The following is a 27,336-nucleotide window of genomic DNA, read 5'->3' as shown; positions in this document are numbered from 1 at the left end:
GCTTTCAGACTCCATTCAAAAGAGGGCAGTCAGGTTAATTAATGACCTGTCTCTTACAGAGTCTCCACTCTTTGTCTCATAGACGTTCTGTTTCTGCTGCATGCCTTTTCTATAGATATTTCCCTGGGCACTGTTCTTCTGAATTGGCTTCTATAATTTCTGTCCAAACCCAAAGACATTCTGCAACTGGTCAGTCTGTCCAACTTCAAACCCACAGAACCAATTTTTCTTCTTCCTCATTTATCTCTTCAACTTCAGCTTTCTGGAACAACTTTCTTTCACATTTATTTTCTGAAACTTATAATCTACAGAAATTCAAGTTGAATCATATCTTCTGTCTTCTCAGCCTTCAACCCAGACATGGTACTAAGTACTATAGGTTCTAATACCTTTCATGTTTGGGAATTTGTAAAAAAAAAAACTATCATGGAGGACATGGTGAAAATTGTGGTTAACAGTTCTGGTGTCAGTAACATTGTGGTTCTCTTCAATAATGTTATAACTGAGTTTGATTGTATTAAAAAAATAATACAACTCACACACATGTACATATACAAGACCATTCCATCGAATCTGATGCCTCTTACTGTAATTTATTTACCTTCAGTAAATTTATTCTCAGTACCTTAAGATTTAATAGAATGAATCAGAGCTGTAATGCTCAATACATTCTATATTGATATCAATATTTGTAAAAGAATAAGAGAAGTTTACCTCAATATGATACGTAGAACACTTCCGTATGATACTCTCCAGAAATTAAAATGAAAACAATTAAAAAATCAAAAATATTACATTACAGTAAGGAATAATTAACATAATTAAAAACAAATGAACACAATTAAGAATCAATTTAACCCAATTAAAAATTAAGTCAAAAATTAATTTAACAAAAAAATTGCAAAACGATTTTCCTTCCTGAAGCACTGATTTTTAATTATTGTTAATTATTCCTTACTGTAAATGTAAGATTTTCGATTTTTTAATTGTTTTCGTTTTAATTTCTGGAGATTATCATACGGAAGTGTTCTACGTATTATATTGAGGTAAACTTCTCTTATTCTTTTTATAAGTACCATAAGATTATACTTCATGTATGTTGGAATAGTTGACAGTAATAAAAATATTTCCACATTTTTCATTTCTGTGCGGTTAACAATTAATACAATTACTGCTTAATTAATTATTTTCATATTATATTCAGTTAATACCCAGAACTGAATTGAAGTAAGCCTTCTGCCTTCTAAAGATCACATCCTAATAATAATGACTTCTGATAATGTAATTTTATTTCATGTAGTAATAATATTATAAAATTTCCACACTTTATCATCAAACTGTTTTATTGCTTTGCTTTTGCAGAAAATAAAACTGACAATGGGGAATGTAGTGTTTCTGCTGAACCATCTTCACAACCAGAGGAAGTAGAATTTAAAATAATATACAATAAACAGAAGTATGATGTAAGTTTTCCTTTTGATGAAACAGTAGCATCTCTTAAGTTGGATATTGAGAAACTTATAGGCAAGTATTTTTATTTTGGAAAAGTATCAGTTTCATTTTGAATATTATGGTAATGATAATATAATGAAAAGTTTTCCAGCAAGTTTATAAATTAGTTGGAAAAGTTGATTTGAAATAATAGCCTCTAATTGAAGTAGCAGCATTAGCTATCATTTTTTCCAAAAAAAATATTTTTTGGAAAAAATATAATTTTTTATATTTTTTCTGAGGCTACTATGGCATTATATTGGAGCACTATGGCATTAAGGGCAAGTTGCTACAATGGATAAAAGGATAGTTGAGTGGGAAAAGACAGAGAATGGTAATCAATGGACACTGCTCTTTGTGGACCAGTGTTATTAGTGGAATCACTGTTGGGCCAGGTGAACCCAGGGTTCAAAACAACAATGGGCCCAACAGTGAACCCAGGGTTCACTGTGGCCCATTGTTGTTTTGTATATTTATCAGTGATATTGATAAAGGTATATCAGGCTTGATGACCAAGTTTACAGATGATACAAAGATTGGCAGGGTTGTTAATGAGTAATGGCAGTGTGCTACTGCAACAGGATCTAGAAAATTTGGGCAGATGGGCTGAGAAGTGGCAACTGAAGTTTAATATTGACAAATGCAAAATACTGCATATGGGTAGAAGTAACCCCAGAGGAACGTACCAAGTGTGTGATACTACACTTAGAGTGGTAGAAAATGAAAAAGACCTGGGAGTAATTGTGCAGTCAGATATGAAGTTTTCTGGCAAGGTCAAAACAGGTCATGGCGTCTTGTCAATGATATACAGGAATTTTTCTAGCAGGGATAAGGAGTTGATTATCCCTTTGTATAAGGCAATGGTCAGGCCACACCTTGAGTACTGTGTACAGGTCTGGAGGCCTGTACACAGTACTCAAGGTGTGGCATCTCTGTACATATGCTGCAATTTGCAGAATGTGTACAGAGAAGGGCAACAAGGCTGGTGAGGGGAACAAAGAGGTGCTCTTACCAAGAAAGGCTTAAGTTCTGCAAATTGCAGCATCTGGAGACTAGGCACCTGCGAGGTGATCTGATCAAGGTATATAAGGCCTTGAATGGTTTGAGCAGGCTCAGTGCTAATGGAATTCTTCCTCTTGCTCAGATTACGAACCTGAGGGGGCATAAACTCAAACTGAGGAAGGAAAGTTGTAGAATAGATGTTCAGAAATTTGCCTTTAGCCAGCAGGTAGTTTATTGCTGGAACAAACTTCCATCTGTCATTGTGGAAGTTGATAGCTTAAATAAATTCAAGGAAGAACTGGACAAACTTTTGGAGTGAGTGGATGGGTGAAATGGGAAGGTATTTTTTTTTTTTTTTTGGCTGATGCTATATAAGCTTGCTTTCTTGCATCATATGCCTCTGCTAATGCTGAAGTACAGAATGTTCTTATTTAGTGGTAACTCAACTAATTAACAAATAATAATTTTGTTTGGCTATAATAGGATGTCTATGTTTATAGCACAGGAGGGAAAAAGGTACAGTGCCTAATGAAAGGCATTGATATCTCTCAGATAATGCTGTTATAAGTTTTCTTATGCTGTACTGCTAATAAGTAACACCTCTTTAAGGGGAGAGATACTGTTCGCCATCATAAGTTCTCTGCAATAATTTTATCTCTGGCAGATAATTTTTTTATTTATATTTATTGGTCACTTTAGCACTTATTGGATGTATGTAATCGTCATTAGTTTAACAAATAATGATTAAAAAGAATCATCGTTTGTTCATAAAAATTCTGCATTTTCCTAATATGTAGAAGTTTTGATACTGAATTAAATCAGCCAGAAGAATTTCTGGCTGATTTAATTCAGTATCAAATTTAAAATCAATACTATATAAAACTGGTATTTTAATACATTTCCATTGATATTTCATGTTTTCCAACTGCCTTTCCCATCTTCCTTTCCCTTGATGGTGCTCTATCCTGTTTCAATTATTCTTGGTACCTAGCTCATTGTCATTCACCCCATATTTATCCTCACTCAACCTTATTTTTACTTCTCTGTCTGTCCTATATAAATCTATATATTCATTTCATCATTCATTATAGTTCTTCTCCTTTTAATAATTTGCGGGCGCCTCCGTAGCCAGGTGGGAAGGAGCAGCAGTGCGTAGCACACGTTTCTTGATTGACCGGGGTTCGAGCCCGTCACCACCAAATACGCAGGATGTGGAAAGGTCAGGGAATGACCACCGCATATCCCGGAGCAATATGGCCTTAGTTGCTAATGCTCCTAAAAACCAAATAACAAACAAACAATTAATAATTTGCCATCTTAATCCTCGATGGCATTCTGTCCTGCTCCTTTCTTAAATTCCTCATGGCTTACTGCTTGGTGAATACAGGCTATTCAAGTCCTGGAGCACTTAGCCGAGCTAAAGCTTTTACACATTACTTTTTCTTGTTACTTTTATTTGTTTATTTATTATTATTATTATTTATTTTTTTTTTTTCCAGTTAACTTTTCTAGAGAGAAGTTAAGAACTGAGAGAAGGCAGTAGAACCTGCCTTCTTTACTTCAGAGAGAAGTTAGTGAAATCTGCCTTCTCTCTAAAGTAAAACTGTCGTGGTAAACTACCATGACCTGTTTGTATTTCCCTTGTATATGATGTGAGTGAACTCATAAATTAGCAGTGCAGTAGGCCCTAAATTATCCAATTATTAAGTCAGCCAGACAAAGGAAATGAGGGGGGTGGGTGGATAGAGTATGAAATTTTAAATTGATTTCCCAACAGTGTCTAGCCAATAAACTCTCAACTGTTGCTTGCAGTGGAAAACAAGAACTGACATTTGGATAAAAAAAAAAAGGTAAACTGTAGCCATTATCAATCCACTGCAGAATTGAAACCTCCTCAGTGATTCATGCTGAGGGAAATGGATTATAATCTGCCATGTATTCAGTGTGGCTTGGCAGATCAATCGTATTTAGCAGTCAGGGGCTAAAACCTCTCTCTACTCAAAAAGCGTGTGCTACTGCACTTCAGCTCCAGACCACTTGTCTACAGAGTTTCTACTCAAACTTGTAGTTGACATCGATTATCTTAATCTTTTTGGAAAGCTTAGACACTAATTATTTATACAGCAAAAAAAAAACTTATCAGCAATGCATTTAGAACTTTTTATTTTTAAGCATTTTTATCTATGTTATTGCATAAAATTATAAATTTATCAGTTTAGTGAATGCCACATGATATGCATTTTAATGTACTGTATTATATTTAATTAAAAAAACTTTAATATTATTCTGTATTTACTCATTTCAGTCATTGTAAGTAATAAATACTGGACAGTAATAAATGAATCCCAAACCCTTATATAAATTGGCAAAAAAGAAAAAGTTTAGTTTCTGAGATTTCTGTTATCCAAGGCAGTGTTTCAGTCCCATTCACTTTGGATGATCAGAGTGGTCCTACCGTATTGGTGATGGGATTCTTTGATGATGACAAGCTTTTCTCCATAATCACGGGACTAATCATGATGATAGCCACACGCTCCTTGATTAGACCGGGGTTCGAGCCCGTCACCACCAAATATGGAGGATGCGGAAAGGTCAGAGAATGACCACCGCATATCCCGGAGCAATATGGCTTTAGTTGCTAATGCTCCTAAAAACCAAATAACAAACAACAACAAATATGATGATAGCCTTTCTCTTTAACATCTAGCAGGGAAAGAGGTGTGATCTTCTATATCATTAAGGGAAATCCTCATGGGGACAATCTTGTAAGAGAAGAGAGAGTATACTCTTACTTATTGGTAATGTGGTCCCCCTTCCTCATATGTCAGCTTTGGTGCTCATCAAAGGGATGATAGGCATCTCTTCAATACAGCATCTTACAATTCAGTGATGGTTTAATTCACAAGATTTTCATTAAGTACATGACACAGGTTTGGTAAATCTTTAAAACTTGTTTTTAACTGAAGTTTGGGATATCTTTAGTTCACTGAAAGTGTTCTTGTGTATTTTGTTTGATCCAGAACTACCTTAACACTTGAAATATTATCTTGTTTGCTTTCTAAGTGAATGCCTACTTTCTGTTTGAACTGAGGGTAGGCATTCACTCATAAGGCAATTAGCAACACTTTGTCTCATTGAAAATCTTGTTATTTGATATTGAGGGTATGATCAAAAGCTCTAATCCCAATATAGAAGCAGCTAATAAGCAACACTGAAAATAATTTTCTTTCTCAATGTAATTCTTAGAGGGTGCTGCAGCATTTTATCCCTCCCAAAAAAAAAAAAAAAAATTCTTTTCAAAGAAACAAGTCATTGGAGGCCAGATCTGGTGAATAGGGTAGATGATTAATGATTTCAAATCTAGCTTCATGAGTGGCAGCCACTGCAACTTGAGATTTCTGAATTGGTACATGAGAACAGCACACAGTGATGCAACTTTCCCCTACTATTCTTCTCTTTAATTCTATCATTCTCCAAACTCCACTAATCACCAGGAACTCTTTGAAACTTGACTTTCTCCAGTCCGACTTTCCTAACAGTGAGGTAATTTTCCTTGGTGATTTTAATGTTCACAACTCCAGCTGGCTTCTGTTTTCCAGTCGCACAGACCCAGCTGGTCGAGATGCTGACACTTTGCAATTACTAAAGATCTCGCACAGATTGTTCATTTAACTACCAGAATACCATGCAGCCTTAACCACAGAGCTAGCACACTTGAACTTTTTCTCACAAACAACCCTTCTAACAACCCTTGAACTTTTGTCATGGTAGAGGTGAGTGGTTCTCTAGGCACCTCAGATCACATCTTGGTGATGGTCTCTTCTCCAATTGAGACTTTCTCTCGTGAGCATTCCCAACCTCATTCCCCCCCCCCATTAGTCGTTGGCGCATCGGCTTCTGTGGCCATGATACACCTCCCAAAGTTTTTGCATTTTTCACTGATCCAAGCCCGAGGTGGGATTCGAACCTGCGACCTTTGGGTTGCCAGGCAGTCACTTTACCCACCTGGCTTTGGTCCTTGAGGCTGTCACAGACATTCTCTCAGATATGCCAGACAAGCTGTATTTGTTAACTGGGAGTCTAGAACGCTGATGGAACTGATATTCGGGTGACACTCAAGTCAAGTGGCCCCAATTTCGGCGAAGTCTGGACAGTCTGTGACAGCCAAATCCTCTGCTTGCACCTTCATGATGGTGGGACTGTTAGTAATCCTGGGTATAACCTCCATGTACAAGTTCATGGTGGGTAACCACCCAGGTATGAACCAACGTAAGCAGGGGTCGAGGTGTGGCGCCTGCACCACATGGAGGAATGCCTCTCCTCTATGTTACCAGGCAGTACTAGGTGGTAGATGACTCTCATCAACCGGTGCAATACCACCACTTTGCTTATTGGAGGCTTGAAGTGGTGGAACCCATGTTTAGTCTCCAGAGCTAAGTTCCAGTCAACCCTTCCCCATCTCTTCTACCGTGTATGACTGATGACTTTTGAGGTTATGATGAACATCAAGGCGAGATTCAATATTCCTTACATTTCGAGGGTACAGCTCTAAAACAGTGTTCGCAGGCCGGCCGCTAGTTAGTACACTGGACCGAACCTATTGGTAACTCTCTACGAGGCTTCCGGATCAGCTAGTTTATAATCTTGCTACCTCTACTCTGCCAGATAGTGACTGGAGGGAGTCCGAGTCATGTGTATGTGGGGCCATTGTTGAGGCCACGTTATGTCAAGGATCTGGGTATATTCTTACCATGTGTACGCCATATACAAAAATTTAATTCCTTCATACAGCATGTCCCACCCACTTTTTCTTACTATTGAATACACCATGAATTGTCAAACTAATAGAGCAAGCTTATATGCGAAAAGATCTAAACCTCCCAAACACTTCCTAATTCATTTCACAAATATACGTGGTCTCAGTTCTAATCTCAACGATGTCCATTTCCACTTGCAGTCTGCCAAACCCCATGTACTTTTTCTGACAGAATCTCAGTTATCGGTTGATTCAACTACTGCTCATCTCAGATGCCCAAATTATTCGCTGTATGATTCCTTTCACCTCAAAGGAGGTACTTGTGCATATGTCCATTCTGATATTCCCTGTCAGAGACTTGGCAATTTGGAATCTCCTCTCTTTGATCTTCTCTGGCTTAAAATCTCTCTACCTCATTGTGTCAAATTCATCTGTTGTCTCTACCGTTCTCCCAACTCCACTAATCACTTGGAGCTGTTTGACTTCCTCTCTTTGCAACTTCACTTTCTTCAGTCCAACTTTCCTAACAGTGAGGTCATTTTCCTTGGTGATTTTAATGTTCACAACTCTAGCTGGCTTCCATTTTCTAGACACACCGACCCAGCTGGTCGAGATGCTGAGGCTTTTGCAATTACTAATGACCTTGCACAGATTGTTCATTTATCTACAAGAATACCAGACAATCCTAACCATACAGCCAACACGCTTGATCTTTTTCTCACAAACAACCCTTCTAAGTACACGGTCAAAGTGAGAGGTCCTTGAGGCTGTCACAGCCATTCTCTCTGGCTAGCCCGGTCGGCCCCAACCTAGTGTTGTATGGCCTTACAAGAATGCAAATTGGGATGATCTGTGAGATTTCTTATTTTCCTTGATTGGATTACTGGTTCAAAACTTCTGATGATGTTTGTTCACATTGTGTCAGTGAAATTATTCTTGTAGGAATGGAATCCTTTATTCAATGCTTCACCTTAAAACCTTATCCAATAAATGTGCTAAGAGGTTGTGTAAGAGAAGAATCTTGCAAATTGTAATTGGCTTGTTTCCAAATCTTCAGTTTCATTTTCTGCCTACACCAAAGCTCGCAACAATTGTAAATCAGTTATTAATCAGTCCAAACTAGATTTTGAGCTGTATAAGAGTAGAAAACTTGCTTTTTGTCCAAATGGTAGCCAAGCGTTCTGGTCTCTTGCAAAAGCTGCTTTGTCGCAACCTTTGCCCATTTCTGTTTCCACCTCTGTCAAAACCAGATGGTTCCATTTCCTCTACAGCCAAGGATAAAGCTCACCTGCTAGCATCCTATTTTTCTTTCAACTTGTGTATTAATGATCTTGGTAAATCACCTCCCACCATTCCCAGTACACTCTATTCAATGCCTCCTGTGGTCTTCCATCAAAATGATGTCAGAAGGATTTTGATGAATCTTGATGTTAAGAAAGCTCACTGTCCTGATAATATTTCTCCATGTGTTATCAAAAGCTGTTCTTCTGAACTTACTGCTGTTCTGTGTCACTTTTTTTTTCACTTTCTTATTCCAAAGGTGCTTTTCCTTCTGCTTGGAAATTTGCTCATATCCAGCCAGTTCCTAAATGGGTGACAAATTCCTCTCATCGAATTATTGTCCGATTGTAATTACTTCTCTTTCTAAAGTTAAGGTGAAATTAGTTAACTGCCAAATCTTAAAATATCTAAAAACCGTCCGTCTCATCACCAGTATGGATTCTGTCGGTGATGATCGACTGGTGATATTCTGACTTATGTTACCCATCTTTGGACAAATTCAATGGAAAAGTTGCAATGGTGAAAATTAAGCAGTTGCTCTTGTCATTTCAGAGGCTTTTGATTGTGTTTGGCATAAAGGTCTAAATAAGCTTCCATCTTATGGTTTGCCAGTTACCATTTTATGGTAATTGGGTATCCAGTTTTCTTTCTGATTGCTTACTGTGCGTTATGGTAGATTGCTCTCTGCCTTCTAACTTCTCCACTAATACTCGGGTTTCTAAGGTTCAGTTTTCTCCCACTGTTTTCCTCTTGTATATTAATGACCTTCTTCCATTGACCGGAAATCCTATCCATAGTTTTGCTGACGATAGCACATTGAATTCCGCCTTCCCGGTTGAGAAACCTTGCCCTGCTGAAACAGCTTCAACTTCTCGAATATCCACTACCAATTCCTTAAATTCTGATCTCCAGATAATTCTCCATAAGGGCCAAAGATAATTTAGTTGATTTCTATCCTTCTAAAACTCAGTCCAGTCTTATATCTTCTGCTCTTCTGCTGATTCTTCAACTGAAGATACTTCTGAGGGTTCTTCTGGTGCTACGCTTATCTTTGATGACTCATTTCTAGGCAAGATCATATATTTCTATTGGGGATTACTCTGGCTTCTAATCTCTCTTGGTATAAGCATATTACAAATATTGCTTCCTCCGCATCTAAAAAACTGGGTTTTCTGTTTTGCTCTCAGCGTTAATTTTCTTCCAAACAGCTGTTCACTCTGTACAAATTGCAAATCTGCTCTACCATGGAATATTGTTCCCACAACTGGGGGATGCTCCCAAAACTTCTCTCAGGCTTCTAGATTCCATTCAAAGAGGGCAATTAGGTTAATTTATGACTCATCTCTAGCAAAGTCTATCCACTCTCTGTCTCATATACCGTGTGGTTATAAAATAAGTTCCCCTATTCAGGAGACCCTAGTGTGTCAGAACGGTTAGAGTTAGCCCTGTGAAAATCGGTGGGTATGTCATTTAAGGGTATGAGAAAGCAATTTGTAGAAGGAAAAAAAAAATAGTTCAAATTTCCGCCACCAGGGGAAAAACGTGCTGCACACATGTAAAAGTTGTCATTTACTTCAAGACACACTGCTTACGCAAATGACATCCTGTTAGAGAAAAGCAAAAAGGCCAATGCCACCATCAATCACCATTATGACTCTTACAAAAAAGGAACGTGCTCTTTTAGTAAAACTGTTCTACCAGAATAATAGTAATGCATTAGCATTACTATTCACATAGTGCTGCATTAGCAGCACTATGTGAATATTGGAAACTTAAAAGGTTTGCGTAAAGGACCTTTGACGTCAGTGGGGCTTCAAAAACTAATAAAGAAATTTGAAGCAACTGACCGGGGAGTTAAGTGTAATTCCAGACAGGGGATGACCACATATCAGAACGGAGGTAGTGGATGAAATGGCAGTTGTAATGGGCAGAATGCGAAACTACCAATCTATAGTGTCTGCCAAAGGTGTGTCAAGAGACTTGAACCTTCCTTGATTTGCTCTACATAAAGTGCTTTGAATAATTTTACGCTGGTTCCTGTACAAGATTCACATAGTGCAAGAACTAAAGTCTTTTGATCAGCAACAACAAATAGACTTTGTTCTACAATTTCTGGCTCATATGGAACTTGATGATACATGGGCTCGAATGATCTTGTAGTCTGATGACACATTTCACTCTTCATGGGGCTGTAAATGCACAAAACTGCCAAATATGGAGAACTTCTTGCTGTGCATGAAAGACCACTACAAAGTCCATACATTACAGAATGGTATGGATTTACAGCAGGGTTTATAATCGGACCATTTTTCTTTGAAGAGTCTACACCTCATGGCCTGTAAGGTGTATAGTAACTAGTGCATGGTACTGCGGTCTTCTAAGAGATCACATTATTCCCGCTCTGCAAGAAAGGCAATGCTTGGAGACCGTAGAGTTCATGCAAGGTGGGCCCATCCCCACGTTGGTTGACAAGTGGAGGAACTGCTCCGTTCAACATTTGGAAATGATTGTATCATTTCTAGAGACTTTCCCACAGTTGTGTCCAGCCCGATCACTAGATCTCAATTCGTCTGATCTTTGGCTATGGGGATACCTGAAAGACAGAGTTTACTGTGGCGGCATAAAGACTTGTCAATTTGAAAGCAAGCATTAAACAGCATGTAGCCAACATCTCCAATGAGATGCTATGTGAAACTGTGTCATAAGCAGCCCTTTGTTTTCAGAATGCCATCTCAAGTGAAGGAAAGCACATAGAACAATATCTGTTTCTAAGTTCTGATATTAAAATCTAATCCTAAATTAAGTATTCCATCTCATGTTTACAGTGCAAATTTCTCCCTGGTGGCAGAAATTTGAACTAATTTTTTTTTCTTCTACAAATCGCTTCCGCATACCCTAAATGACACCCACCGATTTCCACAGCGCGACCTTTAACCATTTTGACACCAGGGTCTCCTGAATAGGGAAACTTATTTTACAACCACCCGGTACATTCTGTTTCTGCTGCATGCATCTTCTGTAGATGCTTCCATGGGCACTAGTCTTCTGAATTAGCTTCTATAATGCGAGCTCTTCCAAAAGCAGTTAAACCTTTTGTGATGCAACCAGTCAACATCCTTTTACTGTCCAACTTCAAACTCACAAAACCAACTTTTCTTCTTCTTCATTTATTCATTCAACTTCCATTTTCTGGAACAACCTTCCTTCATACTTAGATGATTTATAGAGCTTCTTCCCAGACAGCTTCACCAAGTGTTTGCCAATACAGACATAACGTTAATATTTTCTTCGTGCAGTAAATTAGGGACCATGTTTAATACATATAAAGAGACACACGAATATCCAATAAGTGACATTAACGTTATATATTTAATTAAATGTCAATCCGGTTGTAATGCATGCTACATCGGGAACACTACTGCAAAATACGGCACCACAAAAACTTCCAATACACATGCTTATTACTATCGCAATAGCTTCAGAACTAATAAAGCCAGCACCGAACTTACACATGTACACACTCATAACCATAATCCTCTAATTGATTCAGCCATTGCAATTATTAAATTAAGATCTAGTTACAAAATCTTCCAACATGAGGTGTTTGTCATAGAATGGTATTGTCACAACACTAAATTTAACGTTCTAAACACGAAACTGCCAACCAACCTTTCACCGGTCGGGAACCTTATGCACATAAGATTTCCACATGTCTTGAAATGCATTATGGGAATATAAAAATTCTTTAAATACATAATTCCTTTTCTCCTATCATTGCCAACTGAAGACGTTTTACACAAAAATCACTCGTGACTATTGGCTTCACCTGTTCTCATATTAATATTTTATAGTATGAATCAGAGCTGTAATACTCAATACGTTCTACGTTGATATTAATATTTGTAAAATAATAAGAGGAGTTTACCTCAATATAGTATGTAGAACACTTCCATATGATACTCTCTAGAAATTAAAACGAAAAAAAATCGAATTTTTTTTTTCGTTTTAATTTTTGGAGAGTATCATACGGAAGTATTCTACGTACTATATTGAGATAAACTCCTCTTATTATTTTACAAAAATTAATATTTTATAAATGACAACCAGGGACGAGGTAGTGCACTTCTTCTTCCTTGAGAAAATTTTAATTACAGGTTTTAACAATTCTGTATTTATTTATTTATTTTAACTTATTTTAACTTCATTTCCACTTGAATACCATGTAACTAAACAGATCAGTTGAGGTGAGCACCGTCAATTAAGCTCTTATTACTATTTTCATTATTAAGTCTACAATAATGTCTTTATTTATTTATTTATTAAGTACAATAATGTCTTTATTTATTTTATTATTTATTTATTATTTATTTATTTATTAAGTCTACAATAATTACAATCTACAGAAGTTCAAGTCTAATGTCAACAAATATCGTCTTTCAGCTTCTCGAACTCCAACCTGTGCATGGTACTAAGTTCTATATGTTCTAAAACCTCTCGTGTTTGGGGTTTTCGTAAAAAAAACTTCTGTATTAAACATAAAAAATAACAATATTTATTTCTTATATGGTGTAAAGGAACTTTCTAATACATATTAACCGAATTTTTTAATAAACAAATATATTTATATAGAAAATCTTGTTCTTTTGCAGGGGAATGGTATGTGCTTCATATTAAACGAGCACTTTGTATAAACCAAGTTTGTATTAATGAGATTTTACTGTAATGTGGCAAACGAATATATCGCATTTTTTTTTGTACAGATTGGCTGTTATTAAATATTATTGTTATACAACTACAGTAGAGCATCAATTATCCGGAATAATTGATGTCAGAACTCTTCGGATAGCCAGATTTTCTGGATAATCGAATGTAAGGTAAGATTAAATAAATTGAATCTTACCTTATGATTAAATCAAATAATTAAGATTAATTAAATAAAAAAAATTATAGACCAATCTTGGAAAACAGAAACATAAAAAAATCATTTTTATGATTTTTATACAAAACAGGAAAATTAGAAAGATTTTTAAATGCTCAAGGTTTTTTCGACTTACTGATAATGAACATGGACGATTTGTGCATCCCAGTAGCATTTGCACACACAGCAGTTGTAACTCATTCTTTTCTTATCTTAAAACCTGGTGCAGACATTTCTCTTTTAGTGGCCAGGATTTTTCTCGGTAATGCTTTCCATAATAAGCATGTCTCATCAACATTATAAATGTTTTCTTTCTCATAATTTGCTATAACTGAAGCAAACTTACGACACCGCTACAGATTCATCTGCAGAAAGTTTCTCAATTTGAATATTTAGTTCACGTATACCCTGTCAATTTCAGTTTAAAGTTTTCAGCCAACCTGTGCTTGCCTTAAAATCTTCATTACCTCTTAATTTTCGATTAAAATCCAATGCTTTTTCACACCACATTGAGGCCAGACACTAGTCCATCTAAACTTCTCTTTTGAAGAAACCACAAATAAAGTGCACTCTCTACAGAGGAATTTTCAGGTGTCAACATCTTTTTCCTGCCAGATCCTCTTTCGCTATCCATAATCTACACAAATTCTGTTATAGCATTGAAATTTTTCCTTGATGTTGTAAATTGTTGAAGTCTCCACATTAAACTCTTTGGAGAGATTTCCTAAATTTTTACCTTTTCTAATTCTATTAATAATTTCCATTTTTCGTTGCTATGTTAAAACTGCGTGCTTTCATTTTCTTCACATTTTACTGTAAAAATTGAAAAAAATAATAAATCACACCGTTTCGGGCAGATATTATTCTTACCGAATTTAGAGAATTTAAACTAATCTGAAATTCACTCATGGTTTCTAAGAAAACCCAGTAGTGTCTGTGATATTTTTCTAAAGCACATTTCTGAAGGTCACATAGAATTCTAGAGGTCACAACCATAAAACAGTAAAAACAATTTGCAGTTTTCGGTTTATTTGGATTTTTGTTTGTACAATCTGTTATAAACGGGTAGTTAGCTCGATCATTCACTTATTAGAATAAAAATTTAATTTGCGAACATGATCACTATAACCAGCGCTTACTGCACTACTGTTAATTAAAAAAAAAAGAAAGATCAGCCTTTCAAATTATTTTGGATAACTGATGTTCTACTGTATTTGCAAAAGCATAGTAAACTTACTGGGAAAGAAACAGTAAAAGACACACAAATACAGTAATACCCCGACTTACGCGAACTCGGAGTTACGCGGTTCTTGATTTTTTTTCGTTTGGCAACGCTGCCGCCCACTATCTTCAAGGTCGTTTTTCATATGTTATCGATATACGGTGCGACGGCGGAGAATGAGAGCGAAAGATGAACAAAATTTAACTTTGTTGCTTTTATATTTTTTATATCAGTGAAGGGGAAACACATTTCACCATAATAACGTAAAAACCAACACAATTCCAGCTATCGGTATAATTGCAAATGCAATTAGATCGAGTTTACTACCAGTTTATAACAGATTTCACTAGCAGAAACGCAACTGGATTTTTATTGTTTTATGGTAGTAACCCCTAGAAATGTGAGGTGTTAATAGCGTACCTCTGCCTTTATGGTGTTGTTTATTCAGTTGCTACATGCGCGCAGCTTTGTTTATGCGTATCAAGCGTGCCTCCTCATTTTGTAATTGTGCTTTATTCCCTAAAAATAGTAAAATACTTAATTAAAAGGTGTGAAAAGAAAGCGTCCTGGTGAAGACACTGCAGATTCAGAGAGAAAAAGAAAAGCAATTATCGATAAACAGAGGCGGACTGGGTCAAAAATTCTTACCTGGGAAAATTTATAGTGGCCTCATACTATGGTTTATGGCCAAAATCACACTGGCCCACCGGGGTTTCCCCGGTAAGGCTTATGGCCAGTCCACCTCTGTCGATAGAGAAAAAATATGAAATTGTGAAATGCTTTGAGCGAAATGAAAGACCATGTGATATTGCACGTGCTACAGGCCTAAATGAAGCAACGGCGAAAAGCACATGACAATTGCAAACTTGACAGGTTGAAAATTGAAAAGGGCTCATTTGTAAAGGGCTTAAAAATTTTAGAAAACATAGACTCCAATGAAGAACGCGTTATAGCTACAAAGCAAGGAATAAAAAAAAATATTAGGTTGCTACGAAGAAATTCTGCTTGAAAAAAAGACGCTGTGTCGTCCGACGAATTTGTTAGATTTTATGAAGCCATCGACATCGAAATAACTTTTTTACGTAACTCATTTGTTTTTTTTTAATACATATTTTGTATTAATATGTATAAAGAACTGCAATTTTATTAATATTTTTCTTCTAAACTAGTGTTTTTGTTAGTCCTTGGTCCCAATTAAGCAAAATTTATATGTATTTATATGCAAAGTTGTACCCCGACTTACGCGAATTCGACTTACGCGATTTTCGTCGGACCCACCTATCGCGTAACTTCGGGGTATTACTGTACTGACAATGTGAGCAGAATACACTATTTTATTCCTATATCACTGAATGGACTGTCAATGAAAAAGACTTGGGAGTAAATGCACATTCTTGCATGAAGTTCTTAACCTTGCAGACAGGCTGCTAGAAAAGCATATAATGTATTATGGTGTACAAGAACTTCACTAGTCGGGAGAGGGAAAAAAGGTTATTTCATTATATGAAGTTTTGGAATTCTCATTTCAGGAAAGATGTAGAACTGATGCAAAAGAGTTCATATTCCTGGAGTGGGGAAGAGGGGGATGAGTTTAGTTTTGTGGTTGCAAAATCTTGAGACTAGATATCTGTGTGGCAACTTGATTGAGGTATGCAAGTCTGAAAGGCTTTAGTAAATTAAATAATGGGTATTATCTTTTTCCTTTTAGAGGTGGCACAAACTGAAGGATATACAGGTAGTTCTCAACTTTACGAGTTAATTCGCTTTACGAGCGCAATTATTTCGTGCTCGTAAAGTGAAAACTCGTAAAGCGGGAGTTTATTTCCCATAGGCATAATGTTAGTAATGGGGGTTACGTTCTCAACAATGAAATTAGTTAGCCAATTAATTTATGTTCAAACAATGATTGATTTATCCAAAGAAATGAAAACATAGCCTGTAAAATCAAGCAAATTATAATAATAAAGAAATTATTTATGACTTACAAATGTTAAAGAATGTTTATTCTTCATCGTCATCGACTAAATGCACACTCGTTGATCACTCAGTATTGGCTTGGTACTCACTGGTTTGTTGCACAAGGAGTCGGCGTCTTCAGAAATGCTTCAAGAGGCGTTTGTTTCCAAGATAATCTTCTCTTTTCTTTATAAATTTCAATAGCATACATAAGCATTTTTTTTTTAAAAAGAACGCACAAATTGCAACTAACACGATTTGCGTGGAGTAGCAAGTTTATGAAGCTTAAAAAAAGGAATGAAGAGAAGATTCTGAAAATTTATGTTTTTTATATGATTGAAGATTTCAGTAAAGGGGAAAACACATTTCACCATAATAACGTAAAAACCCACACAATTCCAGAACTATCGGTATTTTTGCAAATGCAGTAACATCAAGTTTACTACCCGTTTATAATTGATTGCACTAACAGAAAAGCCCAATAAACCGGAAAGTGCAAATTGTTTTTATTGTTTTATGGTCGTAACCTCCAGAAATGTGCTTTAGAAAAATATCACAAAGGCATTCAAAATTGATTCCTATAACAGAACATATGATAACAGTGAAAGTGTAGTGCATTTTAATGATTTGAACTGGTAACTAATAATACAATTTACACTATAAAAATGACCTTTCAAAGAGTTATATAGCGAAAATTTCAACTTCTGAGGTCGTGGAATGAATATCCAAAAAACAATGTGTTATTGGGTTCACATTACAATGGTGTCTCTGGAATGGATTAATATTGTAAAGCAGGGTGCACTGTATTGTATAGCTACAAACGTGGTTTGAAATGCAGGATTGCAATTAATGTTCATATTTTCGATTTTGTTGATACTTGAAAAAAAAAAACTTGTAAAGTGGGAACTGCCTGTACATTTAGGAAGAGATAGTTTTAAGCTGGATATAACAAAATTCTATTTTTAGCCATAGGATCATTAGCTGTTGGTATAAATTACTACCTAGTCTTGTAAAACTGGAGAAAGTATGTAAATTTAAGAAATAGTTGCTCAAGACACCTGGATGGAACCAGGTCACTTTTTTTTTTTTTTGTTGCTTTGTTTAGGCTGATGATGACATCAGTGTGGCTGCCTTGGATCAGTTTGTTTTTATTAATACTAGTACTGGCCTTTTACCTTTGCTTTCTGGATACATACATTTAATAAGAGGGAAAGAAAACTTATGAAAATTTTTTTTTTTTTTTTTATGTAAGATTTTTATTTTAAATACTGAATACATTTTATAGAAAATAAGAATTTGATTTTTTTTAAAATTACAAGAATTTAATTGAAATTGAATTTTCTTCATAGGTGTGCCAGCACCAATGCAAAAGGTTATGTATAGAGGTTTGTATTTCTTTATCCCTTAATCTGCAATGCTATTACTTGTTTTAATTCAAATTATGCACTGTTATTAATATCACTCATGATTATTTTGTATTTTTTGGCAGAGGGAAGGGGAAGTATTGCTTAAAAAAAAAAAAGGACAGTTTTAAAACTATCAACAAACACAGTTCTAACCATTGTCACATCAGCAGTCAGTTTCCCATGTTAGTGGTACTGTGGGTTAAAAGTAGAATAAATTTGGTGGGCTGTACCTGCTGGGTACAGTCATGCTATAACCCTGGGACAACTGTAAATAAAAATTCAAAAAACCATACCAGGTAAAAATTTGTTTATATATTGAGGAAGGTACAGAAAATAATAGTTTTTTATCTTCAGCCAACAATTAATATAGGCTTATTATTTTTAGTTACACCACACAGGTATAGCACCATGACTATGGGGTTAACAGCATTACATAGCATGTAATGTTAGTATGATGTATTCTGTATGCTAGTATGTACTTGTGATATATTGCAGAAAATGTTGGCTTCATAGTGTCAGTTATAATGCTGTATTGTATTTTGGTATCTTCCCCAATAGAAAAAATGCATTTGAATATAACTGAATATATAACAAAATTGCTAATGTTAAAGAAAAATCCTGCCCAGCAACAACTACATCAGTTCATGGCCAACTTGGAACTGTCCCTGAAGCAGTTAGAGAAGATCCCATTTATTTTGGTGAAAAAGCAGCTGTAAACTCACTCGGTAATCATACTACAGAAATGATCCTGTGAAGTATCCACGTTTACAGCGTGGTGCAACAACGCTTGCCAAGTCCTTTAGTCCAGGTTTACTTTAGTCCAGCCATCCATAACACATGCTAATGTCTTGAACCTTTGAAAACATGAGAATTAAATTCATATACCACATCTAAAATTTAACTACTACTATTGCTGCTGTTTCTCACTTCTTCATGCTTGCAACATGTTTTTCTTGTAAACAGAATGAACTGTAATCAATAAAAATTCAGAAATCAGTAAGCATTTACTTTTCTCTACTGGTGCCTCCGTAGCCAGGTGGGAAGGAGCAGCAGTGCGTAGCACACGCTTCTTGATTAGACCGGGGTTCGAGCCGTCACCACCAAATACGGAGGATGCGGAAAGGTCAGGGAATGACCACCGCATATCCCGGAGCAATATAGCCTTAGTTGCTAATGCTCCTAAAAACCAAATAACAAACAAACAAACTTTTCTCTACTATTAATAAGTTTAACATTGACAAATGTGAAGTACTGCCTGTCGGTAGCAGTAACCCCAGAGTAACCTACCAACTGTGGTACTATACTCGGGTAGTGGAGAATGAATTTTGCAGTCGGATTTAAAGTTTTCTGAGCAGTGTAGACAGGCTGCCAGAGCAGCTCATGGGATCTTGTCAAGATATACAGCAATTTTGCTAGTAGGGATAAGGAGGTGATTATCCCCTTGTATAAGGCAATGGTCAGGCCACACCTCGAGTACTGTATACTGGTCTGAAGGCCTCATTTTAGGGAGTGATGCTGAGCTGCTAGAATGTACAGAGAAGGCAACAAGACTGGTGAGGGGAACAAAGGGTTGCTCTTATCAAGGATGGCTTAAGTTCTGCAAATTGAAGCATCTGGAGACTAGGCACCTGCGAGGTGATATGATTGAGGCGTATAAGGCCTTGAATGGTTTGGGCATGCTCAATGCTGATGGGATCCTTTCTCTTACTCAGATTGCACACCTGAGGGGCATGAATTCATTAATGTTTGGAGCTAATTGATGAATGAAATGTGATTTTTTTTATTTTTATTTTTTTTTATTATCTGATCAACATTCTGTACTCAGCACAATCATGAATAAAACATAGTTTGGCATTGACCATGTGGAAGGATTAAATCCAAGGCCATTATTGGCTGGTTATCAGCAAATTTAAAAGTACTGATAATTCATAAATCTCATATTTCATTTTATTTCATGTCTTATTTGGTTGGTCTCTTGCTACAGATAGTTTCAACAGTCTTGGCATTAGAACAGTAAAAATGTAGTGACCATCCAGTCAGAATGAATAAGTTTATTCACTCAAAAAGGAATGAACCTGTTTATTTAGTGAGATGAGTAATTCTTGGAAATTAGCTTTCATAATAAAAAATTAAAAATGCCTAACAAAAAAAATATAAAAAAAATCTTCACAGTCATCTTACAGAAAATGGTTGCAAATGTTTTGGACTTTTCTGAGAAAGAAGCATTGAATGGTATTCCAATCATACCAATTAAAAGTGGACTGCGGTGCATAGACAAAAATGATGTTTCTTGACATCATTTTTGACATCAAAAATGATGTTTCAATGGACAGTTTTTAGAATATAAAAAGGAGCAAAACATATTTCAAATTACCAAATAAAACAAGAGATGACCATCTGATAACTGGTATTGATGATTTTTACTGTTCTATAATCTGAGTGATTATTTATGATTAAAGTTCATTAAAGCTGTTCATTATTACTTCAAAATAATAAGCTGATATGCAAGCATGGCTTATTGAATAACAACATCCCATTTTTGAACAGATGCTAAAGGCAAACTTTTATATTAACAAAAGTTCATAAACCTTCAAAGAAAAGATAGAAATTAAATCAATATTACAGCCATATATAGAGTTGTTTTTCAGTTGCTTCCATATTATACAGATCTGAATCCCATCAAGTGATAAGTAGACATTAAATTGAAATCTGTTTGGATATTCAAAAGAAAAATTAGCGAAACCATACAAGCTGGCTGGATTTAATGTAACTGTGTTGTTAAACTTTAAAATTTCATAAATCATCCTCTAATTGAAAATATAATTATTATTCAGTTTGCCAATGTGTCAAGTGAAGAACATCCAGCGAAAATAGCATATGTTAAGCAATACTGAATGATTAAAACTTTTCATTTTCTTTACTGTTAACAATAGTTTACTACATTATGACTTTTCTATTGTTAATGTCTGTTCAAATTTGTTTAGTCCAAAACAGCTTTCTGGAATATTTTTACAAAATGTCATGTAATTGGTTTGCACAAGTTTTAATACAAGTATTATTTATTAGAATGGAGGGATTTGGTAAAATATTATTACTGTTTATACTTGTATTGTTTATCTGGCAATAAATTATTAATGTTTCAAGAAAATAACAGACACCAAAATTATATAATTGTAAAGCAGTGAAGAAAGAACATTCAATCAAATATGTTATTTTTGCTATAAAGCTGGAAGGTGAACCCAATTATTAGAAAAATTCTGATTAGAGCAGAAGAGTTGGCAGATTTGTGAATACCCTTTTGTATCCCTCAACTAAACTCTCTTCTCTCCACTGTATATACATCCTTTCTAAAATGAGGCTTGTAAACCCATATTCAAGATGCAGCCCAATAATGACAGTATGCAACTGAATAATCCCCTTTTTGTCCCTGATGATAAATTAACTATATATCATTGACAATCCCATAAGAAAAATTCTGACCAGAAGTAAGTCAGCTTAGTAAATACTAAGCACTACCTTGAATGAAGAATATCTAGGGATAATTGTACAGCCCAATATGAATTCTCTTAGAAGTGCAGATAGGTTGCTAGGAATGAGATTTTGTCAATGATAAGACTGACTCATGTTCAAATCCAGTTCATGACCCAAAAGAAGGAGACAAATTGATGAACTCACAAAAAAAAAATTCTGAAATTGCAGACTTCAGGTAAAAGCAATCCTAAACAGGCTGTGTAATCTGATGAATTGTAGGCATGTTATCCTCAGTCATGCAGAAAGTCTGTTTGCTTTTCTCTCTTCTGGCTTGAATAAGACAATTTCTTTGTTTCTTTGAAATGTTATGCTAACATTTTAAAATCTGAATATGGCTCTTCAATCCAACATACCTTACTAAGCCTGATGTAGCCAAGTGGTCAGGAGAAAGAGTGAAATTGCATGTGCTCTTTGAGTGGGACAGGGTTCAAGTCCGTGACTGCTAAATACGATTAATGTTTGTATTGATGATTTATTGTGAACTCCACTGACCTGGTGGTCATACCGAACAAGAACTTTTTTTTTTTTAATATACTGAGGATTACTCAGTATATTAAATTAGATTTGATATACTGATTACTCTTAGATATGTTGAAGAAATGTTATATGCAAATTTGTCTAACCAGGAGTTTACAAAGCTTCCACTTAAATTTTGGAAGTTGATTACTATAGCAGACTAAACCAGAAAGGATGATTCTGAGTTAGTCATAGGCATTTCTACTGCTCAAGTAGTGGAGAGTAAACAACAGGAGAAGATTCTGTTCTTTTGCCCAATGACTTAATGGCTGCATGTGGCCACATGGTGCATGAGTTTCCATTGAAAAATTGTTCTTATAAATGCTGAAGTAGCACAAGTTTCATCAGTAGGCTGTGTGTCATTTTCAAATTTGAAATTTTTTGTGGATAGTTTTCCTCTACTTCCTGTTTGTTAAAGAAAGAAAAATAGATGAAGCAATAGATGTTTTGCAACATCAGCTGTCAGTTTCAGTGGAGAACTTATAAGACTCTATTGTAAAAGAAGAAAAAGCTGATATACAGCAGTCATTGGTTGGGGAAATGACACGTACACAAGGTAACTTGAAATATAATATTTTCCCAAATCAAGTTTGTCATTTTAACAATTCCTTATAGGATTCTGATGTGAGAGATATTCAGCCAAGTAGAAAAACAAACTGAGTTCGAAGCTTTGGAAATATCTCTGACAGCAGGTTTAGCAAGTTTTCCATTGTTTGAACAAAACTTTTGACTTAACAGTTCGGAAGAGGACACAGTCTTCAACATTATCTTTCTTGAAGCATTGAGAACCATTTGTTGTCTAACAGAATATCCAAACAGAAATGTACAGATGGGAAAATTTTAATTAATCTAATGTTTAATACTATACTGTTCTTGATGTTTCCATGGAATCATTACACATTTTTAAATATAAAATTCCATGGTTGTATGATTCCATGGAATCATTACACATTTTAATATAAAAATTACACATTTTAATATAAAATGTGTAATTTTTCCAGTGAAATTTAATTTCTAATGCAGTATGAACTTCAAAAAATCTCCTACTTTTTCCAATAATTACCACATTTTTCTCTTCTTTTTGCACTCCTGCGTTTTTGCAATAAAACTTACTAAGTTTTTCATGTTTTTCTCCTGCTTACAAATGCTTAATTTATATCTTTTTGGAAAGTTAGAAGAGGTTGGCAGTTGTGCATATGGGGTCAAAAATTAACAAACAAATAAAATAATTAAATATTAAAAAACCCTACTTTAACTATGGGGACCCCCCCCCCCCCCAGAAATACATGATGTTTATGCAGTACTGCTGACTGTGACATGATGTTATGCAAGACTACAGAATTATGCCATGCTAATAAATGCAAACCATCAAATCAAAAATCCAAAATGAGAGGGAAAAAAGAAAATTGAAAGAGTAAGGGAACTATCGGCATGATTACTTTAGGGGAGTCCTTGTTTAGTTTATTTTTGATTTGATGGTCTGTGTTTGTCTGCAAGAAATAATTCACAGTCTTCTTGCTTTAAATAAATAATAAATATTAATAATTTATATTATTTATTTTATTGGTTTGTTATTTTTTTTTTTCCCATATATGGCAGCAGCAACAGTTACTTGATATTTTTATTTGAAATTATTTGAGAAATAAATGATTATTTGAATAGTTTAATGTTTGCTTAATTATACCATGTAGGTTTCCTTTATCCTTTTTTCCCTAATTTGATACTTAAAGTAATACAATTTTCTTCCCTGGGTGGCCATTTGGATGGCCAGAAGAAATAAGAAAATCCTTTTATTGCATAGATTAAATTGTTGGATTAAATTAAACTGCATGAGCTTGAAAATTTATTAACTCGGTAATGTAGCTCATGGATGTTGTTCTTATTTACAGCAATCTTACAGCTGTTTCATGTTATTTTAATAGGCTAGTTCACTCCCTCACAAGGTATCAGCTTGAATATAAATCCTTCCATGATCAAAGTGTATAATCATTTTGGTCTATCATATTTGAAAAAACTTCCCTTGATCTGGTTGATAATTTTTTGTCTTTATTATTGTTTCCTACAATGAGAACAAAAGCACTCCCAGATATATACAGTAAACCCCCGCTATTCACGGTATCTGTATTCGTGGTCGCTGATTTAATATAAAATGAAACCTGAAAAAATGTGAATTTTAAAGTGCCATGAATTTTTTCCGCCATAAAAAAAACATGGACGTGGCTAAAATTATCTTTCCCGGTCAAAACAGCGCTCAGCGGGTGGGGGGGAGAGGGGTGACAAAATCGCGAGCGTGGATGTTTCTCGCTAATCCTTGTTCAGTATGTGTTATGCGCTTGTCATGGAAGGTTTCGTCGTTTGCTTTTAATTTATATGCTTATAAATTTAATAAATTTATAAATTGATATGCTTACAAAAGTGATAAATCTACCGTTTTGCAGTGTAAAACAGACTTTTTCAACTGTGTTAACGGAAGAAAGTGACTTTATTGTGGCTTTAAAGTGACTTTAAAGTTCTTTCTAACCCGTACAAAAATATGGCTACGAATAACAAGGGAAATGTGAAAAGATCAAAGGTGATGACATTAGCGAATAAAATTGAGTTATTAGACAAAATTTCTAATGGTGAAAGTGTCTCCTCAGTGGAAAAACATTGTAAAATCAATGAGTCAACGGTACGATCAATCAAGAAATTGGAAAGAAAAAATCTGCCATAGTGTCCATAAAAACGTGCTAATTGCTTCAAAAATTTGCTCTGTAACTCGTGATGTTAAATTAGAAAAAATGGAAAAGGCTTTAAATCTGTGGATAGAATACCGAACTCAAAATAAAATTCCGTTAAATTCACTCATCATTTGTGAAAAGGCAAAACTCCTTTATCAACACTTTAGCGAAACTGGTGATAGCACTGGCGGGATACGTTTTTTAGCTAGCAAAGACGCTGGTTTGAAATATTTGTTTGAAATTTCTAATAAATATTACATTTAATATTAAATTGTTTCTTATTTTCATTTCGATGCCATATGCTTGCATTTCACTATGTACTGTCTATGTACATAGCCATATTATGAAGGTACATATAATACATACATAGACAAAATTTTAGACCAGTTTTTCTTATATATTTCATACTTTGGAACGGAACCCCTTTATTACTATGGGAACCATAACTCAGTATTCGCGTTTTCGGTATTCGCAGCATTTCTCAGGAACGTAACCTCCACGAATAGCGGGGGTTTACTGTATATATATATATATATATATATATATCCAATATTTTAAAATAAAATAAAACATAAGCCAGTAGTATGGCAAAAACTGTAGAGCGAAAATTAACATAAAAATAACTCAAAATAAAACGAAAGAACGAGAAAGGGAAAATAAAGATAAGACATAAACAGTAGCCGAAAAACCCCTATATAATTTAGCACTTTAAATCCAATTAATAAAACTGATATAAAATTTAAAATAATGCCAATTACATAATAATTTAGCGGTATCCCCCCCCCAGAAAGGTACCAGTTCCGAAAGACGTGAAATATCACCAAAAAGGGTTACTACTAAAAGATAACAAAATCAAAATAAAATAAAAATAGACTGACCATTATGCCCCATACCTGATTCTGCAATATGCCAACCTGATCTGAAAGTACAGCCTTTTCTTCACAGAGTAGCTTGATGAGTAATATGGAAAGAAAGTTAATAAATTGTAACAAGCTGTAACTAATACTTATGGGCCAATGCAGTTGCTAGAGCAGTTATGAATTATGACCATAATGTGTATAAAATATTTTGTATAATATTGAAGATAATAATATAGAAGGTAATTCAAGCAGACAATACCAAGCCGGATTTAAAGAAACGCAAGGGATATATATATATATAAAAAAAATATATATATATATATACTTATCGTCTACCCACAATCTAGATGACTTCGACTGAAGGCAAAAAACGACAAGGAGTTCTGTGTTTCTGTAATGATCAATATCTGCTAAGATATATAAAATATAAAAAAATCCAGAGATTAAGTAATTTGAATCTAAACCAATTAAAGGTAGTTAAAAATTTTTGAATCAAAAGGAAGATATTATAAATGAAACCATATATTGAACATTGTTGACCCGACAGAGAACGTAATTTAATAATTAAAAAAAGAATAAATGTAAAGTATAAGGCATATCTATCGTATCCAGGACATAATGTAACAATTAGTCATTAAAATAATAATCCCTCTAGCGAGTATATATGTGGTGACCCCTATGTGATGGATATGGTAAAAATAAATAATTAATTAAAGTTAAGTTAACGCAAAGAGAAACATGCAGATAGTAAGAAGAATAAAAACTAATAGAGTAGGAATAATAGAACCTGAACTCCATAAAGGCGAAAATATAGCGAGTATAAATAAGAAATAGTTTCTCCTACATCCTTGGATTACTCTAATAATTTCAGAGAAATAAGAACAAAGAGTGTAGGATAGCTTAAAGACAATACAAGATATAAGTTGTAGCTCAGGTGTGCCCGGGATCGCAAACCCGTTCCTATAGTAGGATCCTGAGCTGAATTTGCATGTCACCTTAGCGTGAACTTAAGTATATACAGTGTGAAAATAAAATAAATGATACACTATAATTTGCAGGCTGGTGGGTACAAGTTTTCTAAGCTGTAAGACACAAAGAAAGCAAAGTGTATCCTATGTACATAATATACATGGCTCTAAATCCGTAATTATGGTAATTATATTGAAGCAATGGGTTCAGAAAATAAATTTTTGAAATTAATTTTATTTATCGCCTTCCTGAAGTGGTATTTCAGGTAAGTGATAGGAAAATTATTATTTATCAACTTATTGTACAATGCTATTATGTTTGCTGAATAGGTTGTGTTTTTATTGCAAATAGAAGCAATCCTCAGGCATTGGAATAAAATGATAGTAGCATGCACTGATTTCGATATATTAGATCTCCAGTTTGTAAGGCTGACTACATTGAAATTAAATGCATCTCTTTTATTATATATGTTTACATCTATATTATTATGGAATATTTCTATAAGAAGATCCAGGTGATTTGCTATAGTATCAGAACTGTTAGTTTTCTCCAATACAAGTTCTTCTGGATATAATTTGCTGTAATCCTGAACGAAATGCAGACAATTAAACACACATAGATCATCTATGTATCTGAACATAAGTAGGTTATCTTGGAATGTTCTGTAGAATATAGATAGAGGTTTGCAATTATGCAGGATGCTTGACT

At 34.8% G+C, this 27,336-nt stretch overlaps 1 protein-coding gene across 1 annotated transcript in view; it reads left to right on the top strand.

Annotated features, from left to right (window-relative positions):
• LOC150079166 (ubiquitin domain-containing protein UBFD1-like) overlaps positions 1 to 27,336 on the top strand; it is a 158,484-nt gene that overhangs the window by 30,750 nt on the left and 100,398 nt on the right. The window contains exons 3-4 of the mRNA XM_090382325.1: positions 1,363 to 1,524; positions 17,976 to 18,011. Of these exons, the coding sequence (XP_090238451.1) occupies positions 1,363 to 1,524; positions 17,976 to 18,011 (198 nt within the window). The remainder of the gene's footprint in view (positions 1 to 1,362; positions 1,525 to 17,975; positions 18,012 to 27,336) is intronic.

This window comes from Mastigoproctus giganteus, chromosome 10 (assembly GCF_048544385.1).
Source record: "Mastigoproctus giganteus isolate SK-2022 chromosome 10, ASM4854438v1, whole genome shotgun sequence".
NCBI classification, from domain to species: Eukaryota; Metazoa; Arthropoda; class Arachnida; order Uropygi; family Thelyphonidae; genus Mastigoproctus; species Mastigoproctus giganteus.
The sequence above is the reverse complement of the archived record's forward strand: the minus strand, read 5'-3'. Positions and strand labels throughout refer to the sequence as shown.